The 21,082-nt window shown below is 42.7% G+C and overlaps 1 protein-coding gene across 2 annotated transcripts in view; it reads right to left on the bottom strand.

The window, feature by feature from the left end:
• The window catches only part of FMO4 (flavin containing dimethylaniline monoxygenase 4), a 28,144-nt gene extending 7,631 nt beyond the window's left edge, over positions 1-20,513 (bottom strand). The window contains exons 1-6 of one of the 2 annotated variants that reach the window (XM_008535781.2): positions 20,162-20,513; positions 16,098-16,237; positions 13,433-13,621; positions 12,640-12,802; positions 1,667-1,809; positions 573-772 (exon numbers count right to left, since the gene is read on the bottom strand). In XM_008535781.2, the coding sequence (XP_008534003.1) occupies positions 573-772; positions 1,667-1,809; positions 12,640-12,802; positions 13,433-13,621; positions 16,098-16,229 (827 nt within the window). In that variant the 5' untranslated portion in view covers positions 16,230-16,237; positions 20,162-20,513. Of the gene's footprint in view, positions 1-572; positions 773-1,666; positions 1,810-12,639; positions 12,803-13,432; positions 13,622-16,097; positions 16,241-20,161 lie in introns of both variants that reach the window. The other variant, XM_008535779.2, reaches the window with a different exon arrangement.
• Between the last annotated feature and the right edge of the window lie 569 nt (positions 20,514-21,082).

Here is a 21,082-nt window from a genome sequence, read left to right as displayed (position 1 = left end):
ATAAAGTAGGGGAAGATGGGCACAGATGTTAGCTCAGGGCCAACCTTCCTCAGCAAAAAGAGGAGGATTGGCAGCAGTTAGCTCAGGGCTAATCTTGCTCAAATAAATAAATAAATAAATAAATAAATAAATAAAATAAAATATATAATTCCAGGAATTCCTATTGGAATTTCATACCTCTAATCATTCAGCCAGAGTAGACATTTATTAAAGGTTAGCGAGAGCTGACCATCTGTACTCACTGATACTGCAAATATTATATTTATAGATGGCAGCCATTCTAAGATTCCTCAAAGCCAATTTACATTTCCTGATTTTCAAGCTGGAAATGAAAAGTTTTCACCTTTCATTTTCTTTTAGCCTCATGAATTGCTAGTTTTGCTACCAGACAGAGAATACTCCTATTTCAAGAACTGCTGTGGTACCTGATGGACATTGTATTAATGAAATAAGCTTAGAACAGGACAAACAAAGACAGCATCACAATTATTGAACATTTTGAGTTCTGAATAAACTAGAATGAGAAATATTGATTCAATAATTTTATCATTAAATAAAAAAAATTTAAGTACCCTTTTGTAATACTTAATCCATAATTCTCATGGTTAAATCTTTTATTCATCCGCCTCTCTTGAATCCACTTTAGTACACATGAAGGCAGAACTTGTGCAATAACATTACGGCATCTTCTCACAACCATCATATTAAATGGGTAGCCTCCTTCCAAAAAGCGGCTGTTAACCCAGGTGCCAGTTCTGGTACTGAGAAATACCTAAAGAGTAAGGCAAGAAGGATAAGTACATGTCCATTATTTTGTGGTATTTTTCCTCTATGTGTTTCAAATGGTCTTTTGACATTCTGGTCTTATAATAACAGATGATTGTGAATTTGTACATTGATCTACAAATGACTATCTTTTTCTGTTGCTGTCATTGTTTTTGCAAATCACTTTGACCTGACCTGTTAAGTATTTTCATCATGTTTAATGTAAAGTATTGCAGTACCAGTAGATATGTGCAATTTTTTTACACGTAAGTAATACGGAATTTAAAGTGCAGTTTTGAGAAGGTAGTTTTAACTGAATTAAATACAAATTTATTCTTTCCAGATCTAATCACTGTCCTATAATTTATATTAAAGTGGAATAGATTTCTAATTTGTGAATCTATGATTGGACCTTCTAAAATCATTTTGCACACTTCTTGGGCAAAGTAAGAGTTGCTTTTATCTTAAAACAAAGTATAAATCTGATTTCTAATAGAAAACTTGGAGATGTTCAGAAAACAATCTCCCCTTTCTATTCTTACATGGAAGTTTTGCCAGAATTACAAAGGGAGAGTGTAAAAGAAAGATAATTGGTCTGGGGGGAGCAATTTGCCCATTTGGTCTTGTTCCTGAAGGAGCACCTCTGAAAAATGCCTAGTGGTCTTGCAGCCACACAATCTTCCCAGCCCTTTCTTGGAGATGGTTCAGTTCTGTAAAGCATGGATCCTTAAATTGTTCAGGGAGGATCATGAGTGACTTTAAGGATTTTTAGAGGTGTTTTTCACTCACTCTGTGTCCACATAACTTAGCAATTGGCCGGTGTGTCTTATAATCTTGAATACCTCTCTCCAGCCACCAGAAATGATGCTGGGGGTAAGGGTGCGGATTCGGAGAGGTGTACCTGAGCTGCGGTTCGACTGAGCTCCACTGCGATGTCTCCTCCAGTGTTCCCAAGACCGATCACTAAGACGCGTTTGCCCTCAAAGCCTTCTGGGATCCTGTACTCTTGACTGTGCAGGATCTGGCCTTTAAACTTATGGATTCCTGAGGGAAAGGAGGGATAAGAAAACCAGAAATGTCTAAAGTTATAATTCCCTAGTATGCAGGCATAGGGTCAATGGGAAAAGGGAAGTCCCAGAAACACGGCAGCTCTTTGCTCCTGCTGCTAATCGCAGAAAGTAGAACCAGCATATCCTTATCCCATTGGACGCTGTGTGCCCAGGTATAGATTTAGTACACCATGCCTTGTTAAAAATATGGGAAAACTTATATTCCGTAGGAGTGTTCCCTTTGAAAGCAATGACTTAGGGAAATCAAGCTTACTGCAGGCAATAATAAACGTTTCATGCATGACCCTGAACATCCTAGGCAAGAAGTAGATTACTGATGCAAGTTATTTTACACAATAGATACATTCTGTAAGACTGTGATTTGTGTATGTAACATATTTACAAATTGAATTTTAACTCAATTAAAATTTTCCACAAAAGAAATTTGTGGCAAGTTCTTGTGTAAATAAAATAATTATTCTTGTGACTTAGGCTTGTTACTTATACCTTACGCTTATTTTACTTTATGCTTCATTATATGCTTAATGCTTTATTATACTGTACGCTCATTTATACTTTATTCTTATTTAGATTTGTGTTTGTGACTGACCTTTCAAGCTCCTAACACTCTGTCAATAGACATATATCACTATTACGATATTTACGTATGTGAGAAGGGCTACCAAATATTTCCCCTCTTGGTTTATTTTTGGTAATTATCCCTGTGGTAGATATAAATCAAGGATTCACATCAGCTAAGAACAGTAGTAACAGTGGAAGCAGGGGTGTATACAGTGAAGGCTGCAGCAGTGGAAATTATTCCGTTATTATAATGAAAATTATGAGAGGTGGCAGAGGAAACAACAGTGATGGGGCCAGTCAGAGTGACTGTTAGACCCATTGATGGGTGAGCTGAGGCACTGACAAGGAATCAGAGAGGGAAGCTCTGCAGTTTAGAGGAGCTGGCAGCCTCCTACCTCAATGCTTCAAGTACTTTTCAAACTTTAATGTACAAAGATGAAAGTGTCTCCTAGAATATATCATTCTCCTACCCTTCAGTCATTGATTCATTCATTTACTCAATAACATTTATTGAATAGCTACTATTTACAACGTGATGTTTTAATAAGATTCTTTGCCTGCTGAGGTTTCAGAAGCTGAAAACTAAATACAATAGTTGCCACATTCCAAGTGAGATGCTAAACCAACTATGCAGAATTTGCAAAGAATGGTACCCAGACCACTTATGTCATCCTTAGCCCCTCACTCACGTTGATGGTGTCAAATTAATAAACCTCATTAAATTGGAGTCAGGAGGCCAAAAGGGGGAGCTCTCCTGCCGCTGTCAATAACAGAGCCCAACAGCAAGAAGAAAGACACCCTATTCTTGATCAGCAAGAAGCTAGGTCAATGAAAGACTGTCACAACTCAGCCAATGGAAAGCCACTACACATAGAAATCTCAATTCCTCCAATGGGCTCCTTGTTTACAATAGCCCTCCCAACTTCCTCTTCCCCTCTGTAAAAGAGTTTCTTCTCCCTTGCTGCTGGGGGCTTGCACATGGCTCACCATGGTTGCAGACCTCAATTGCAATTCTTTGCTGATCGTGAATAAACCCATTTTTGCTGGAGAAATAACTGGCTGTCTCTTTCTCTCGTTTTTATTCTTTTTTTTTTTTTAAATTGGCACCTGAACTAACATCTGTTCCCAATCTTTTTTTTTTTCCTCCCCAAAGCCCCCCAGTACATAGTTGTATATTCTAGTTGTAGATCCTTCTAGTTCTGCTATGTGGTACGTGGCCTCAGCATGGCCTGATGAGCAGTGCCATATCTGCACCCAGGATCCGAATAGTGAAACCCTGGGCCACTGAAGTGGAGCGGGTGAACTTAATCACTCGGCCACGAGGCTGGCCGCCTGGCTGTCTCTTTTTTGGAGGTCAGCCTTTTGGTGGCTCATATGGGGATCCAGAGAAGACCCCTCATGACTTGGGCTGGTGAGCAAACAAATATGGTACCCACAAAAGAGCCCATTAAACTCGCTGCTTTTCTCGTCAGCCCTGGAGTTCGAGGGTAAGTCTTTTCACCTGGACCCGAGCTTCCACCCTGTTCGAGTTGGAGGCTCCTCAGCTTCTGTTTGAGAGCTGTATGAAAGCTTCATCCTTCTCTGGTTAAGGCTTTGTCTGCGAGTACTCGGGGGGCACTTTGACCTGACTCTGAATTGGGCTGTTTCTTTGAACCTTGCTAGGCTTCGGCCAGATTCCTTTGGGAACTGGACTGTTTCTACTGGATCTGCTCAGCCTTCGGTCTAACTTTTGGACTGTTCCTTGGAACCGTGCTGGTCCAGCCTTCGGCATGACTCCCTTGGGAGCAGACTGCTCCTTAGAGCTGGAGTTGACCTACCTTCAGTCCAATTTGCTCAGAAACCAGACTGGTCTTTGGAACCGTGTTGATTAGACCTTTGGTCCATCTTGATGAAATTGGACTGTTCTATCGGGACTGGGTGGTATTAAGCCTGCAGGCTGTTTCAGCTATTCAAGCTGTTGGAGTTACAAGCTATTTAACCTTTTTAAGCTATTTCAGCTGTTTGAGAATCATTTCTTTGCTCTAGAGAAAAACCTCTAAGAAAGGGGATCTCAGTTATCTAAATATTTTGAAGGTGTCCCTCCCATGCCCAGAGAACCCAGTCAATTTTATTTTTAAAAACTGGAGTCATTCCTCATGCACGTTTCTTACTAAATACACTGATTTAACCAAAAGTGATTTATAATATCAAGGGCAATTATGGGAAATTTTTGAACTCATCAAACTTACTTTTTTAAGAGCTGAATTAGACAACTACAGCTCTGTAGTTTCCAAAACTGAATGGAATGCCTGTTTTTGATGGGTATTCTGAGGCTTCCAAATGTTATCAGGAGTCTAAAATTGCCTCTTCGCAAAATAAAATTTTAAGATTACCTGAGGCAAGCAAATGATTAAAGAAAGATAAAATAGCTTTTAAGCCTCATCTTCCTCTCCCTGGTGCCATCTTGTTTCTCTTCCCTGGCTTCTTTGTCTCAGGGTCTGCCTCCAGCGCCATCTTTCTCCTTCTCTTCTATATTGGCTACACCCCCTCCATACTCTCAGTTCCCCCACACTAACTCTCTTGCCGAACTCCCCCTTTTCCCTGAACCTCTCCCCACTCCCTCTTCCTCTGAACCTATCAGAACTGGCCCCTTTAAAATTAAGCCTTCTGAGGATGCTGAGGCTAAACCCTTAATTTCTTCTACTCCCTGAACAGGGCTGAACTGTGAGCCACAGTCAAACATTTTCCCAAAGTAACTGAAGATCCTCACAGATTTGCAGAGGAATTTAATATAGTCATTCAAACTTATCAACATGGTTTCTCTGGCTTATATCAGCTAGTTCCTATGCTCGTTGGTGAAAGCCAGGCCCAGCACTGGATGAAAACTGCTAATTGGGAAAAATCCTGAAAGGTCTCTAGAATTACCACCAGGAGACCAAACCACAAATCTGTTGCATGATCAGGCTCAGGTGATTGCAAGACAACTTCATCAGGCAATTCCTAGGGCTTTCTCGAAGCCTGTTGATTGCAACAAAATTAGCCTGTGCACAAAAACCTGATGAATCTGTTCGTGCTTATTACAGTTGACTTCAGGTTGTCTTTAAAGACATTCTGGTCTTCCTTCAGATGGTGCTTCCACCTGGGTAGCTTTAACTCTATGTTTATTAATGGGCTAAACTGGGAGCTTCTGCTTCTAATAAAAAGGACCAGGATGGACTGAAAACTATGTCCACCTCAAATTTAGTTAACCTGGCAAACCAGCTCTCTTGCATTCTAGAGGGTCACCTAGAAGAAAGACTGCTGAAATTCTTAATCTTCAACTCCAGCAAATGAAACCCCCTAAATGAAACCAAAAACTTCCTAATTTCTGTTATTATTGCAAAGAGCCAAGACATTGGAAAAGAGATTATTACAACTGCCTTCAAGTCCTCTAACCAGCCTTTCCAATGTCCTTCAAATTCTCACTGATGTGGCTTCAAAGAAGTATGGTGGCTCTTCCCAATCCTCCCTCTTAAATGACCTGGAGAAACGTTTCTCCAGATTGGGAATGGATCTCCTTCTTTCCTAATTGACGCTGGAGCCAGACTATAGGTGCGCAGCCCCACGCCACTTCTATAAAGCAGCCCCTGCCTTGGAGCACGGAAACAGTTCAAGTAGTGGGGATCTCTAATAAACCTCAAAGGGCTCCTGTCTCTCAACCTCTTCCCTTCTGTTTAGGCCCTCTGAGAGACACAAACGTTTTTCTCCTTAGTTCCTCGGCCTCTATTCATTTATAAGGTTAAGACTTCTTGGAAAAGTATCATGCTAGAGTTTCTTTCTCCTGAAAGGGAGAAATAATTCTAGAATTTGACAGCCATCATGAAAACAGCCAACCCGGTGAATTAAATGACCCTTTGACATCTTTCATTTGTTCCATCTCTGGTGGTACTAGAGCTGATTCTGGAAAAACATGGATCATTTGTCCCTACTGAGTCAGCTACCACCCTCCTTATGGGCAAAATCTCCAATGATATTGGTAAAATTCACAGCACTCCTCCCATCAAGATTCAAATAGATCCGAGGCCAGCCTGGTGGCACAATGGTTAAGTTTGCACATTCCGCTTCGGCGGCCCAGGGTTCACCAGTTTGGATCCCAGGTGCGGACACGGCACTGCTTGGCAAGCCATGCTGTGGCAGGCGTCCCACATTTAAAGTAGAGGAAGATAGGCATGGATGTTAGCTCAGGGCCAGTCTTCCTCAGCAAAAAGAGGAGGATTGGTGGTAGATGTTAGCTCAGGGCTAATCTTCCTCAAAAAAAAGATTCAATCAGATCCCTCAAAACCTCTCCTCAGAATTAATCAATACTGTATAAATAAAGAAGCCCTTCAAGGTACAAAGCTCAGAACAGAGGAAAACAAGGCCTCATTATCCCTTATGCTAGTTCCTGTAACACTCCTATTGTATCTGTGAGAAAACCCAAGAGCTAGGGGTGGAGGTTTGTCCTGGCCCTCTGAGCAATAAACGTCATTGTTATCCCTCAACACTCTGTTGTTCCTAACCCTCACACCCTACTAACAGGCATTCCCCTTGGGAACAAATTCTTTCTGGCAATTAATTTGTGCAGTGCATTCTTTAGCACTTGAGTTGATGAAGCTGGTCAATACATTTTTGCCTTCACTTGGGAAGGAAAACAATTCATCTGGACAGTGATGCCTCGCCTCAGGATTTTACTGAGAGTCTTTCTTATTTTTCACAAAGCCTGAAGGCTGGTCTGGATGATATAAAGCTCCCCAGGGGCTCCACTTTGTTGTCATATGTGGATGATTTGCTTCTTTGCTCTCCTTCCCACGTCTCCCCACAGGAAGACAGCATCCACTTGCTAAAGCGTTAGCCTTAAGGGGACATAAGGTCACCAAGGAGAAATATGCAGTTTGCCAAACCCAGATTCCATATTTAGGGCATCTGACATCAGAACAAGGACTCCATCTAGATCGAGGTAGGCTAGATGGTGTCCCAAATTTCCCCAAACCAAAAACGAAGTGCCAACTGTGAGGGTTTCTTGGGCTAGTTGGTTATTGCCAAAATTGGATTCCAATTTCTCTCTTGTGGCCAGACTTCTGTATGTTTTACATACACCTCAACCCAATTTTATGGGAAGAATCAGATGACGTAGCCTTTAAGGCCTTCAAGGAGAGTTTGATGAACTTACCTGCCCTTGGACATCCCAGTTATGAGAGTCCCTTTTTCCTCTTTGTATATGAAATGCCCTTGGGGTACTCACCCAAAAACAGAGGAACCGCCACTGGCCCATCGGGCATGATAGCCAGCATCTGGACCCTGTGGCACAGCATTACCCCCCTGCCTCAGAGCCATTACTGCCACTGCTTTTTCAGTTAAGGCCTCTGAGAAAATCACTGTAGGATCCTCTTTAACCATTTTTGTACCTCATGCAGTAGTAGCCCTCTTGAATTCCCATCCCACTCAACATATTTCAGCCAGCTGCCTCACCTCCTATGAAATTGTTCTGTCCACTGCTCCTCACATAACTCTTTTATGCTGTCATAATCTTAACCCTATTACTCTTCTCCCCTCTGTTACTGATGAAGTCCCTCATGACTGCTTAATGCTGATGGATCACCTCCTGACTCCCCATGACGATCTGCAGAAAACTCCTTTGGGTAATGTTGACTTCTCTTGGTTTCTTATTTAAAAGGTGGCAATAGAAAATATTGTGCGGGGTATGCTATTGTAATGCCTTTAGACACTGCTGAGGCAGCACTTTTACCCATGGCTACTTTGACATAACAGACTGAATTATATGCTCTTATATGGTCTTGTGCTTCAGCCAAAGGCAATACTGTCAATACTTATACTGATAGTAGGTATGCTTTTGGAGTAGCTCATGATTTTGGAATGTTGTGGAAGTAACAGAGCTTCTTTACTTCCAGCCGAAATAAAATTTAAAATGGTCCCTATGTTCCAGAATTATTGGATGCTATACTTTTACCTGCTGCTTTAGCTATTATTAAGATCCCAAGGCATTCTAACCTTGACTCTCTGGAAGCTAAAGGAAATCTCCTTTCTGATATTTCTACCAGAAATGCAGCCCTTAAAGGAACCAACAACAGCCAAGCCCTTGTCATGGTCCAAAGAGATATTTTTCCAAATGATAACTTAGAAGCTGACTAGAGAAGCCCAACAATTGGCCTCAGGAAAGGAAAAACAAGGTGGGAAATTCAACAATTGTTGGATTGATATAAAGAGAAAGCTCTTGTTCAAACCAAATAACAACTCAGTCATCCTAGAGACTCTAAAATTCCCTCTCCTAACCACTGAACATGCATTAAACCATTCGTCTACTGACAAGATGACAGCATTCATGAATCAATACTGGTGGAGAAATATTAACAAGGCTGCCAAAAGTGCCTATCTCAGTTGTCCCACTTGTCCAAAATACAAGACGCCTGCTCATTCTGCTCCCAGACATTTTATACTGCCTAATGGACCACTGGAAGTTTGGCAAATGGATTTCATACAACTTCCCCTGTCTCACGGATATAAATATGTTTTAGTCACGGTTTGTATGTTTTCTCACTCGACTGAAGCCTTTCCTTGCAGACAGGCTACTGTCTCGTCAGTGGCTGAAGTCCTATTGGAAAGGATTTCCCCCACCTGGGGAACCTCACTTGAACCTCTTAGTGATTGAGGAACCCATTTTACTGGTCAGGTACTTCGACAAGTCTGCACCGTTTGGCTGGTTTCACAACACTTTCACTGTGCTTACCATCCCCAATCCTCTGGTTTAGTCAAACACATTAATGGTATTATTAAGATTCACTTGGCAAAATTTGTAGAGACTCTCCAAATACCTTGCCAAAAGCATTGCTCTCACACCCTATGTATATAGCAGAGCACAAAAGGAAGAAGAAACACTTTCTCTTCTTGACTGGCAAGAAGCTCAGCCAATGAGATACTGTCAAACCCAACCAATGAAAAGCCATTACACATTGAACTCTTGATTTCTCCAACAGACTCTTTTTTTTACAATAGCTCCCCCACAGTCCTCTTCCCCCCTGTAAAAGAGTCTCTCCTCCCTTGCTGCTGGGGGCTTACACATGGCTCACCATGGTTGCAGACCCCAAATTACAATTCTTTGCTAATCCTGAATAAACCCATTTTTGCTGGAGAAACAAGTGGCTATTTGTTTAAAGTTAACAAGGACTTGAAGTTGAAGTGGGCCAGGAGTTGAAAATTGGAGAATTTCATGAAAGCATTTAAAGTGCGGTGGCATTTTCTATCCTCTTGATTTTGGAGCCAGGTTCACGGGGCTTCAAGGAGAGAAGTGTGAGATCTTGACCCTTGGAGTCTACGGAGCACAGAGACTGGTGTTTGACCCATGCCTGAAAGGCTGTGAGTGGAACTGTCTTCAGGGGATGGTGGCTGCACTGGTAGCAAGTTGACACTGTGAGATACACAGTATTTCGCATGGACCAGATGAGAGCCATTTAGGAGAGAGGCCGTCTGGTGTCAATTTAAAGGGACTTTGCACAGGTAGGTATCTGGACAGGCAATGAGACCTTAACAGAAGTCTGTGTGGACTCCTGTGTGGTTCCTGGGCAGGAACCAGGATTTAAGGAGCTGTAAGTGGCCAGCCCGAGAGTGTGTGGCCTATAATGTAGGGCCGCAGTGAGAGATCCCCAGTATCAGAGTGTCTCTCTGAAGCAGAACCTGTGAAAACATCCCACAAAGTATCAATCTTAAACACCTCCAAGGATGGAGAAAGCTAGCACTTGATTGGCACCAGTCAAGTAAAACCTTTTCTTCCACCTGACTTCTCTTCTTTCTGCAGACTTCAATTCTGGAAGAGTCAGAAACTGCAGCCGGTGGGTGAAGGGTTTGGTGGGAGGAGGAACTGGCAGAGGAAGGGAGAAGACAAAGCTTATCCTTTCTACAGATCTTTTTGACAGATAAGGCAGAGCTAGTCCTGATATTTTCTGTGTGGAGAAGAGTTCATGTTTTCAAGTAAAACATTCATGTTCAACCTTTGTCTTAAAATTCTTCGTGAAAGATGCTGTGGTGATTAGTGAAAAGCGGAAAAGGAATCTTAAAAAGAGTTAACTTCAGCCAGATGTCAGAGTGGGTTTGACAGCATTTTTAATCATTACGCAGACAGTTGTGGCTCTTTTGCACTCTAGTGTAAGTAACGATGGACAGAAATTACTGTATCTATTCCCAAACTGTTTGGATTTTGGTCAGAGCTTTGTCTTCCAATGCCTTGACATTTCCTTGAGAGAACCATAAGTCTATTTGATGGTATTTTCTGGATTTCTTGGGTGTTTGAAATATTTACATTACCAGGGAAGGAGTTCAGCATACGCCACCCAAAAGATGCCACCCAAAACAGGCCAGGGTTACAACTTAACTAAGAGGGCTAAGTACTCATTTTGGTGGAATCACATGCCTCTTAGGAAGCAGGTTCTTATGGATAATTCTCAGAAGGTGGATAATCATTCACTGTGGGTCATGATTCATGGCAGTAGTGATTAATGTTTGTTTATAGAGTGCTAACTATGCGCTCTGCTAAGTATTTTATGTGTATGATCACATTTAATCCTCATGACTGCTCTGTGAGACAAGAACTCATTTCCACTTTGCTGAGGTTTAGAGAGATTAAGTTAACCCAAGATTATGCAACCAGTGCCAGGATTTGGTCCAGGTTGTTTGACTCCAGAACTTTGTTCACGACCATTATGCTAAAGGCCACATATCAAGGGTCATTGCCCCGATGGAACTGTAGCAGACCAGGACCCCATGGAAACCTTACACCATATCCACTCATCAAGATACCTCACTCTGGGAACACAGAGGAAATTGGGATTATCTGTCCTGGGGTACCCTGTAACAGATCCTTCTAAAGTCTGGTCAAAACCCAAGAGGAGTCTCTGAAGTCCACATGTGTGGGTTTCTTCCTTCTCCATAATCTTGGTTGTAGGGGAAAAGAGGGGCACCTCAATATTTCTATTGCAATCATTTTTTTCCAGAGGTCATTAATGTGTGTAGAAATGTCTGCTCTCAAAATGATCCAAGGCTACCCTGCTATTCTAGTTTATGTTTTTCCAGTCTCTTCCCTCGGGACCAGCTCTGCCAGTTTATACATTTCATCCTGCCACAAGCCTCCTCCCCTCTCCGCTTTTGATTGACGTTTTGTAACAGCATTCTTTACATTTAGTCTAAGTGGAGCTGCAGGCAGTTAGGAGTAAAGGGTGCGCCATCCCAAACCCGACAAGACACTAAATTCCAAAAGCATCAATTGTTTGACCCTTGTAACATATTTCCCTGTAGAAACACTGTTCTAAGAGGTGGTTATAAATCCCTTTAGTACTGTGTGGTTGTGTGTTTAGCCCCCAGATGGGCAGCAAGTCTGAAGCTGAACCATCATTTATGATATTGCTTCTTTGCAAAATTATGTATTGAATTCTCACTTGACCCCTAACACATTTTTTATTTGAATAGGATATTTTGTTAATTTGAGATTATGTTTATAAGACTTATATTTAATTTTTCTTTATTGGCCAAGATTTGAAAACCTTATTCCTCATACTTTTCCTCCCTTAAAAGTTCTTTCAATTAAGTTCCAAACTTCACTTGCTCAATTGCCTTTAGGGCCACTTACAAGTGACAGAAGAAGAGTAGCTTTACTGTGTCTTAGTAATCCTCATATGATCTCAAAAGATGGAGATTTGCCAAGTGTGAGAATGTGCTGTTGGAACCAAAAGCATTTCCAAAAGGGAATTTCTAGGACTTCTTTGTATTGATGGCCTTGGTATAAGAGGTGTACAGATTAGTATTGTGGTGACTATTTTGAAGGGTGAAAATATTCCTTTGGATGTATAATTTCTGGTCTTAAAAAAAATCTGTCAAGTTTCCTTATAGTCTCACTTCCTTTAAGGTATTAAATGACAGGTCACTTGTAATTCAATGACAAAACTCAAAGCCTGTTTTTTTCATGACAGATATGATAGTTTTGAGCCTTATGTGATCACTGAATTTCAATTAGATAGGCATGCTAAAGCTTAAAAAATAAAAGTAGCATTTATATTAATAAGTAAATAGTAAGACCTGACACCTACATGGTGGTTTCTACCCTTCAAAATTATTTTGTATGTTATTTCTGAGAGTGAACATAAACTTGTCTATAATCATTAGAAATTATTTCCAATTACAAATCAATAACTTTTCTTCTAGAAGAATCCAGAAGGGTAGGCATCAGGTAAAAATGACTTACCAGGAAAGGACTGTAAAGGTAAGTGGGGATTCAGAAAGCGTCCACTGCAAACCATGACAGCATCAAAGACAGCTCTGTCCTGCTTTCCTTCTGTCTCTGTGACAACATCCCACTGACCAGTTTCGGAGAAGTCTGGACGCTTCGTTATGCTGCACACTGTTGTCTGGAAGCAAAAGGCCAACACTTTCTATCAGATGCCTTGGAACCTTAGGCACTGACTGGTCTGGTAACCATGTTTGTTATTTCAAGGGGGCCAAGTCAGTCCCATTATAGGTGATCTGTCAATTGGTTTATCTTCTTCCTAGAGAAGTTAAGTAACTCATGCCAAGTCTCAGAAGTAGTCATATCGACTAGGACCCAAAACATCTGAATGCCTTCATTGGGAGGAAGAAACATTCAGTTTTTATTCCTGGTGAGAAGGAGATGAGTTAAAATACTGAATGCATTGGAAAAATTTAGGAAAATGAGTTTTGACCCATTATAATTTCTGTGGTTCAGACTTCTAGGTGCTTCTTCCCAATGGTTTTCATGAACAAAATTCATTTTTCCTTTCTCCTCAAAAAAATTCTAAATTTCATCCTGAATGAGAGTTTGGATTTAGAGGAGGAATCAGGAAATTCAATATTTTAATGACTTGTTTGAGTAAAACACGAGAAGCAGAAGTGAGGAGTCTTTATTATCTGCCTTTATAGAGACAAAATCCAGAAGCAGTTTACTTAAGCATCCCTTTTCTACTAGATCACTGAATGGGCCAGTCCCTACTCATCAACCGCCACAACCCAAGGTGTCTTACCCTAAACCGAATGTATTTCAAAAGGTCAAAGTGCTCAGCAAATTCTTGGAGGTAGCCCCAAAATTTTTCGTGCTTCATGAAATTGGGATAATCTTCTTGGAAGGGGAAGTCACTGTAACACGACATTTCTTTGCAGATATTTGTCACTAATGACCTGTAGACCCTGGTCATCCCATCCTTAGAAGTTTCCTGTGGTGAAAGCACAGTTAGCCTGATGGGGTGGAGGAGACAGGAGGCAGAGAGCAAAGATTGTCAGCAGTTAGCATCCCACGTGTAATTCCAAAGAGTTCCAGGAAGACTTAGCCTTGGGTCCCCACGCTATAGTTACTAGAAATCATTGGTGAGATTGGAATGATGAAATGCAGTATCTGTCTCCAATTACAAAGAAGTTAACATCATTTAACAGGGCTCTCTAAGACTCACACTGCCCTTACCTGGATCCCTGAAGATGGGGCCCACGGTCTAACTTGCTCATCTTCTCCTCCTTCCCCTGCTGGGGTTGATCCCTCCACTCAGGCTCTGAACCTCTTCCTCTTGCTTTTGCTCAGGGAACTTCTCATTGATTTTTCTGTTTATTGTCTATGTATGTTTTCAGTCACTCTCTCTTTGTCGGTTCCTTCTCACCAGCACTTAAAATACTGAATACTCTAATTTTAAAAACAAAACACAGCCCCTTTCAACCTATCTCCTCTTCTAGCCTCGTCTCTCTCTGTCCTATCTCAATCTTCATGAAAGAATAATCAGATACTGGCAGCCTCTGTTTTCTCATGGATTCCTCAACTCGTCGTTGTCTTGTCTCAGTCTCCATCACTCAACAACCAAGACAACAAAACAAAATGATCTATATTAAAGGCACCAATGAACTTCTTGTGGCTGAAACTAATCTCTATTTCTCCTTCAAGTCTCTTTCTTAGCTGTCACTTTCTCTAAGAAGCCTTCCACGTCCCAACAGATCTGCAGAAGGCAGCTGTTGTGGCCCCACAGGACGCTGTACTTCTAACACAGAACTGATCACACTGCACTGTAATGATCTGCTTACTGTTTCTGTTCCCCCCCAGACTGTAGGGAGTGCAGGGTCCCTGTCTATCTTGTCCCCCATTGTGTCCTGGTAGAGGGACATCATGAGTACTTATAGAACGGATGAAAATTAATACTACAATAGCTTTTTTTTACTGAGGAAGATTAGCCCTGAGCTAACATTTGTTGCCAATCCTCCTCTTTTTTACCTTGAGGAAGATTAGCCCTGAGCTAACATCCATGCCAATCTTCCTCTATTTTATGTGTGGGTCGCCACCCCAGCATGGCTTATGAGTGGCATAGGTCTATGCCCAGGATCTGAACCCATGAACCCTGGCTGCCAAAGTGGAGCATGCCAAACTTAACCACTAGGCCATGGGGCTGGCCCCTACAATTGCATTTTTGAAAAAAAAAGTATATATATGAAGAAATTACATCAAAATTTTAATAGTGCTGACCTGTGGGTATTGGTATTATGTTTAATTTGTATTTTTACTTGTGTTTCACTCAGTATTATTTTCTAAAGTTAATCAATATTGCTTTAGAATAAGAGAAGGGGACCAAACCAACCATGGGGTCAATAGAAGAAGGTACACAAACCAGGCCTAATATTTTCTTTCCACATTGACATTTGGTGGCTTGATGAAGCTCACAGTACACCAGAAGAATTGTTTTTCCTAGTACACTATAATCCTAGCATTGTGACCATTCCTGGTTACATATATTCCTTATTATGTTTTCTTCACCACTCATTAAAGACTGGCAAATGCCACCTCCCCCATGAAGGCTTCCCTCATTCATACCAATTTTCAGCACTCTCCCCCACCTTGAGCTCACACTGAGTGTTGCTCTTCTCTTCCCCTTGATGCACTTAGTACTTGGGTCTCCCATCTTCTGACACCTTATACCCTACCACTGGGGCAGACCCCTCCATCCCCACTGAAGACCCTGCCACTCCCGGTAACCAGGACCAATCCTGGCCAGAGACACATGATATTTAGCCACTTCCAGCCCCACTTTCTGATGCTCAAGTCATCTGCCGGCTGGCCTAGCTCTGAGCATGACCCGCTAGGCTGCATATTCCACTCCTAAGAAGGCGTGATCAGTGCCTGGCTTCCTCTTGTTCTGATAATGTGAAAGCTACCTGCCCCACCCCTTGACCTTTCAAGGTCTGGGTTCTTGCCTCACCCTTGCCAATTCTTTTCCCAAAGTACCCGAACAATGCCTGGGGGGGCGGGGGGGTTCCACTCCCTGCTGCCAGCCTCCATCGTTCCTAAAGAGCCCTCTGCTCCATATTCACCAACGCCATTCAGCTTACCCTACGTGACACTTTGCTACTACATCTTAGAATGTCCATGGTCTAGAAATTGCCACAACTTCCAGTACTATGTGTATGTACAAGACTTAACCCTTCCTTCTTCTCTCTTTCAACTGTCCCCGTCCCTGCTCTGCCAATTCTGCAGGTTCATCTCCTATCAGATTGCATTCTGCAGAGTTATTAGCATGGCACCATGCCCGAGCTTGTGTTGTTGTGGTGAGCTGCTCCTTTACTTGATCACCAAGGAGGCTACAGCCACTGCGCCTGAGCAGGGACAAAGCAAATGGCCAGATCATGGTTGATGAGAGTGGGAGGGTCTGAACTACGCACAGTGAACTTCCACAGTCCCCCGATGTCATCACTTCTCTCAAAGCAGGTGGGCTCCAGGTCCTCATCCAGGCAGCACTTGATGGACGACAGGCCACTCACACCAGCTCCAACCACCGCAACTCGCTTGGCCATGCTGTGCTCTGCTGGAGGAAGGCCGAGCAAGCAGCTTTATTTGACAAGGCTGGAAGGGAGCTCCTGTCGCAGAACTTAACTTTTGTTGTGATATAAATATGCTCCTTTCGTCTTTGAGCTGAGGCAGAATCACATTTTGATTAAAAATGAGGGCTCTGAAATCAGACTGTTTTGGTTTAAATCCTGTTTTGGCTTCATTTATTAATGGTGTGTTCTTGGGCTACTTGTTTATCCTCTCTGTGCCTCAGTTTCCTTATCAGTACAATGCAGGTGGAAATAATAACAATAAGACCTATTTTAAATATTTGTTATGAAATTAAAGTGACTGGTATATGTTAGGAGGGTTGTAGAAGTGTGTCTGCTACATAGGAGGTGCTCAATTAAATTTAGCTCTTACTATTAGGTAGTATAGGCAGGACCTTGATCCCTTTGAACTTTAGACTCCTTCAGTAGCAAAGGGACCCTTTGCTATCACCTAGCCACTCTGCACTCTAGGACCTGCAGCCAGCAGAAATGTTAGTTTTTATTCAAAGCATCTAGAGTCCCGAAGAATGGCTGGTCCTCGACCATGTCCTGCCATGCAACAAAGACATATGAATTGAGGGAGATTCTTAACCTGGCATGGAGGCGAGATTAACTGACCATAACACAGAACAAAGTGCCCAAGGAAAGTCATATGGGACATTCTAAAGTCCAAGATGAGGTCATACAGAAATGCCCATGCTTGTTAGGGGAGACTGAAGGAAACATGTGTCATGGGGATTTATAACCAGTTTTTCTTGATTTTATAACTGGGCTTCTGCAAGCCTCAACATAGCTTTGGCTTTGATCGGATGGGCTAACCACTTAGTTAATTCCAGCAAATCAGGTTCATGTCACACTGAGACCCTTCATGTGTCAGGAGGACGCAGTTGCAAGTGCTGCCTTCCCCTGAACCCCCTTGGCTGGTTCAGAAACACGGGAAGAGCAGTGGAGACCTCATAGCATTTGTTTATAAACTATTTATAACCGATTTGACTTTGTCTTTGAAGACATGGTACTTTTTGAGGAGCGACCTTGCTGTGTGACACTTACGTGATCTGTGTAGTGTTATGCCGCTTCTCATAGTGGTATTTGCCTTGGGGGAACCAAGAGAGAAAGTATTTATCGAACCTTGGGCACCAGTAAATGGGAGAACACAGAACATCAGCATTTCACATGACTTAAGGCCACAATGCTAACAAGAGGCCGAGTCTGGAGTCTCTCTGGGTCTCTGACTCTGAGCCTGGATGTGTGCATCTCTTTGGTCTGAGAGCCTGAGGGGTCCTATGACCTCCGGGTACCCAGTCTCTTCCCTCCCCTGGGCTCAGTTTGCTGCTGCACCTTCGGGACGGGCTTGGGGGAGTTTGTCCCTATGGCTTCGTGGCCCACCTCGTAGTTGGATCAGAACCCCCATGCACAGAAATAGTGGGTTTACTGACTTTACAGAGGGCAGAGGAAGACTTCCAAGCCGTTGGGCCCCTCAGACTCCCCGGGAGCAGATCTGGGGACTTGCGCCAAGGATCCGAGGTATTTCTCAGGGCTGTGTTTCCAAATCTTACTTGCCATCCTGCCCTTTGTAAGGATGAGACTTCACGCCTGGCTTCATTATTTATAGCAAAAGGTAACTTCTTCCCCTCTGACTTTGGTTTATTTCAGAGTCTCTGTTGATTTGGGAGAGCTGGGGAGGCTGCAGTGAGAACTGACTAGGGAGGCAGCAGAACTGAGTTTGAATTCTGTCTCCACAACTGACTAGCCACGTGACCCGGAACAACCTACTTAAACTCCTGAAGATTTAAACACCTTAAGATTTATTCTTTGTCAAATAAGAAAAATAGCTATGTTGAAGGATTGTTTGAGTTTAAACAAAGTGATATCACCTACACAAAAGTGCCTAGCGCCAGATATTTACTCAGCGTGCATGCCCGGCCTCCCTCCTTTCCTCTCTTCTCCCTGGAAAAGACAGCTCACACAGATACAGTTTATCAGCAAGGCTGGGAATGAGCAGGTAAACATACCTGTGTCTTCCTTTGGGTTGAGGAGTAGGAGGTCGAGACAGCTTTTTTTTTTTTTTTGATTGGCACATGAGCTAACAACTGTTGCCAATCTTCCTTTTTTTAATTCCTGCTTTATCTCCCCAAATGCCCCCAGGTCATAGTGGTATATTTTTGTTGTGGGTCCTTCTAGTTGTGGCATGTGGGATGCCACCTCAAAGTGGCCTGACGAGCGGTGCCATGTCCGCGTCCAGGATCCGAACCAGCAAAACCCTGGGCCGCCGCAGCGGAGCGTGCGAATGTAACCACTCGGCCACGGGGCCAGCCCCTAGACAGCTTCTAATCAGAAATAAATGGCCTCCACCAAAAAGAACACTGGAATTTCCAGGCCGCTAGGTAGAGGTCTGGAGTCGTCAGATCTCGGCAGTGGACTGTCTTTGCAGTAACATCACGAAAGAAACGGCTGCTAATTGAACTGGTAAAATGCAAAATGTGCTGCAGTGACTGGACTGGCAGCAAATTAATTCATTCAACAGATACACCCTCGGTACTTCTAAGGGCAGGTGCTGAGCCAAGTGTGGGAGCCCCAAAGACGATTAAGAATTAGACTAAATAATAGTAGTGAAAAAAGACCCAGTGACTGTCCACAAGGAGATGCCACTGTACGGAGAGAGGCTGACACACAGGATGTCACATGGGACGTCCTCTGATGGCAGGGAGCTCTGGATACGAATGCTTGCACACAGTCTGGGGCTGTCACTTATGCCTGGAGACCCAGTCAGAGACACAGTGGGCTGTGTCTCCAGGCCAAAACCATCTTGTCCTTTACAGACTGACTTAAGAGACTGTACCAGCAGCAAAAACAAACTGGGAATTTGCACCTCTTAAAATGACCATATTTGCAGATTATGAATTTCTGAGCGAGGGCAGCCCTTTAAAAAATATCTTTAAGTGAACAAGGGAAGTTAGTGAGTGCCATGGAAACTGGACCATCTGAGTTCTAGCACCGCTTCTGCCTCTAACCAGCTGCAGAGACTGGGACAAAATTCTTGATTTCCCTGTGAGATGGTTCCCACGTTTGTAAAATAGAGGGTTCTAGTAGTTTTCTCTTTGTTCCCTTCCAGCTCGAAAGAACTATTTTTATAAGTGAATGCCAAGTAATTGTTGCCAAAAATAGATGTGAATCGAAACGTAGGGAAGAATACTGCAGGCTGAATACTGCGGGGAAGAATACTGAAGGGCCAGAGGACACAGGTGTGTGCAAGCTCTTTGTAAACTATAAACTATGTTCACCTAAGGCCCTTTGTAGCTCAAAGGTCGCTTATATTTAGTTCCTTAACAGAAACAAGCCCTAAACTATTGACCTGGGCTTTTGAACAACATGAAAATCCCATCCTACACCTGATAGATCAGAAAATATAGGAATCATCTTTGAGAAATAGGGAGACTTGGGTGATTTGCAAATCATGTAATTGATTATATGATTTATTTAAGTTTGGAATTTGATCTGTTTATATTTCTTATTATCACCCCGCCAATGCTCTGGCTTTGTTACAGGATTCCCCATCATACCACTTGTGGAGTATTTTGAGTTTCTCAATGCCTGGCATTCCCATCTCATCCATTGGATGAATCAAAGGTGGGTCTAGAATCACAGAGAGCCCCCTGATTCTGTTATTCTCACTGACCCCTTCCTTTTGATGGTTTCCTCCTACATGGTGACTTTATTTTCTTACAATGTTCCCTTGCTTCTTGACTTTTTCCTTAATTCTGTTGCTTTAATCCTAATCAAGAGGCTCCTCAAGAAGAGAATCACATTTACTCTTAGGGAACACACTCAGCAGGGAGAATATTCATCCTTTGCAAAAGCAGCTTCTGGAAACATTTCCCCATTAACAAAGAAAAATCGAGGGCACTTACCTTGTTGGCATAGAGTAGATATTCTGACAAATTATTTCTCAAAGCCAGTAGCCAAAGATAGTGTTTGTCTTTAAAAAAAAAAAAAATCTGGAAACTCAAACTCTGTTCTAAAAGAAAAATAAAGGAAGGCTAACTTTAGTCAAAGAGCTCTTAGTTTGAAACAAAGACCATTCGTCTTTTCTGTCATGCTGACAGCAGAAAGTATAATCGCTGAGGGAAAAAAAGTTGTGTAGGACACGAGCTTGATACTTCCGTGATCTCAAGGGAGGGCTAAATGACGCGTTAGAATACTGCTTTTGGATTCGAAGGACAGGAACGACTTCTGCCCCTTGCCCCCACCCTCCTGAACGTCACGGTTCCGGCATGACCTAAACTTGAAGGGAAGCACGTGGTAAGCGCTGCTCTTCTCATTGCAGCCTTTAGAGGGCGCCAAGTCACCCGAAATCCCAGCTCTCCGAGGAACAGGCGTTCGTCCTATTGACTCAACTCTGACTCCCGTGTCAGCCCCTCGAACCACCGCGGGAGCTGTCCAAGGGAGAAAGTAGTTTAGGGAACTCTCACCTTCTTGAGCGCAGTGCCTCCATGTCTAGAGTTCTCTAACCTCAGAAGTGTGATTTTAAAATTCAGAACTTACAAGGAATTTAAGCAGTTTCATCCTTTCAGAAAGAGTCAGCAGAGGGAGTTGGCAAAATGTGTTTGAGAAAGCATAAGACTGGTTTTAGATATTAACCTAGGGCACAAGAAGAGGAATATTACAGAAGCAGTGGCAATAACAGAATACGAAGTAGGCATCACCTCTTTTGGTTTTTTTCCTTCTCCAGTGAGTGCTTGGAAGCTGGTACAAAAGACCATCTTAGGTTCACTGAACAGTTTCTAGACCAGGAGCACGAATGCAAATGCCCACAGGGGTCAGAGGGCAAC

This window comes from Equus przewalskii, chromosome 23, assembly GCF_037783145.1.
Source record: "Equus przewalskii isolate Varuska chromosome 23, EquPr2, whole genome shotgun sequence".
Taxonomy (NCBI): domain Eukaryota; kingdom Metazoa; phylum Chordata; class Mammalia; order Perissodactyla; family Equidae; genus Equus; species Equus przewalskii.
This window is presented reverse-complemented; position numbering and strand designations above follow the sequence as displayed.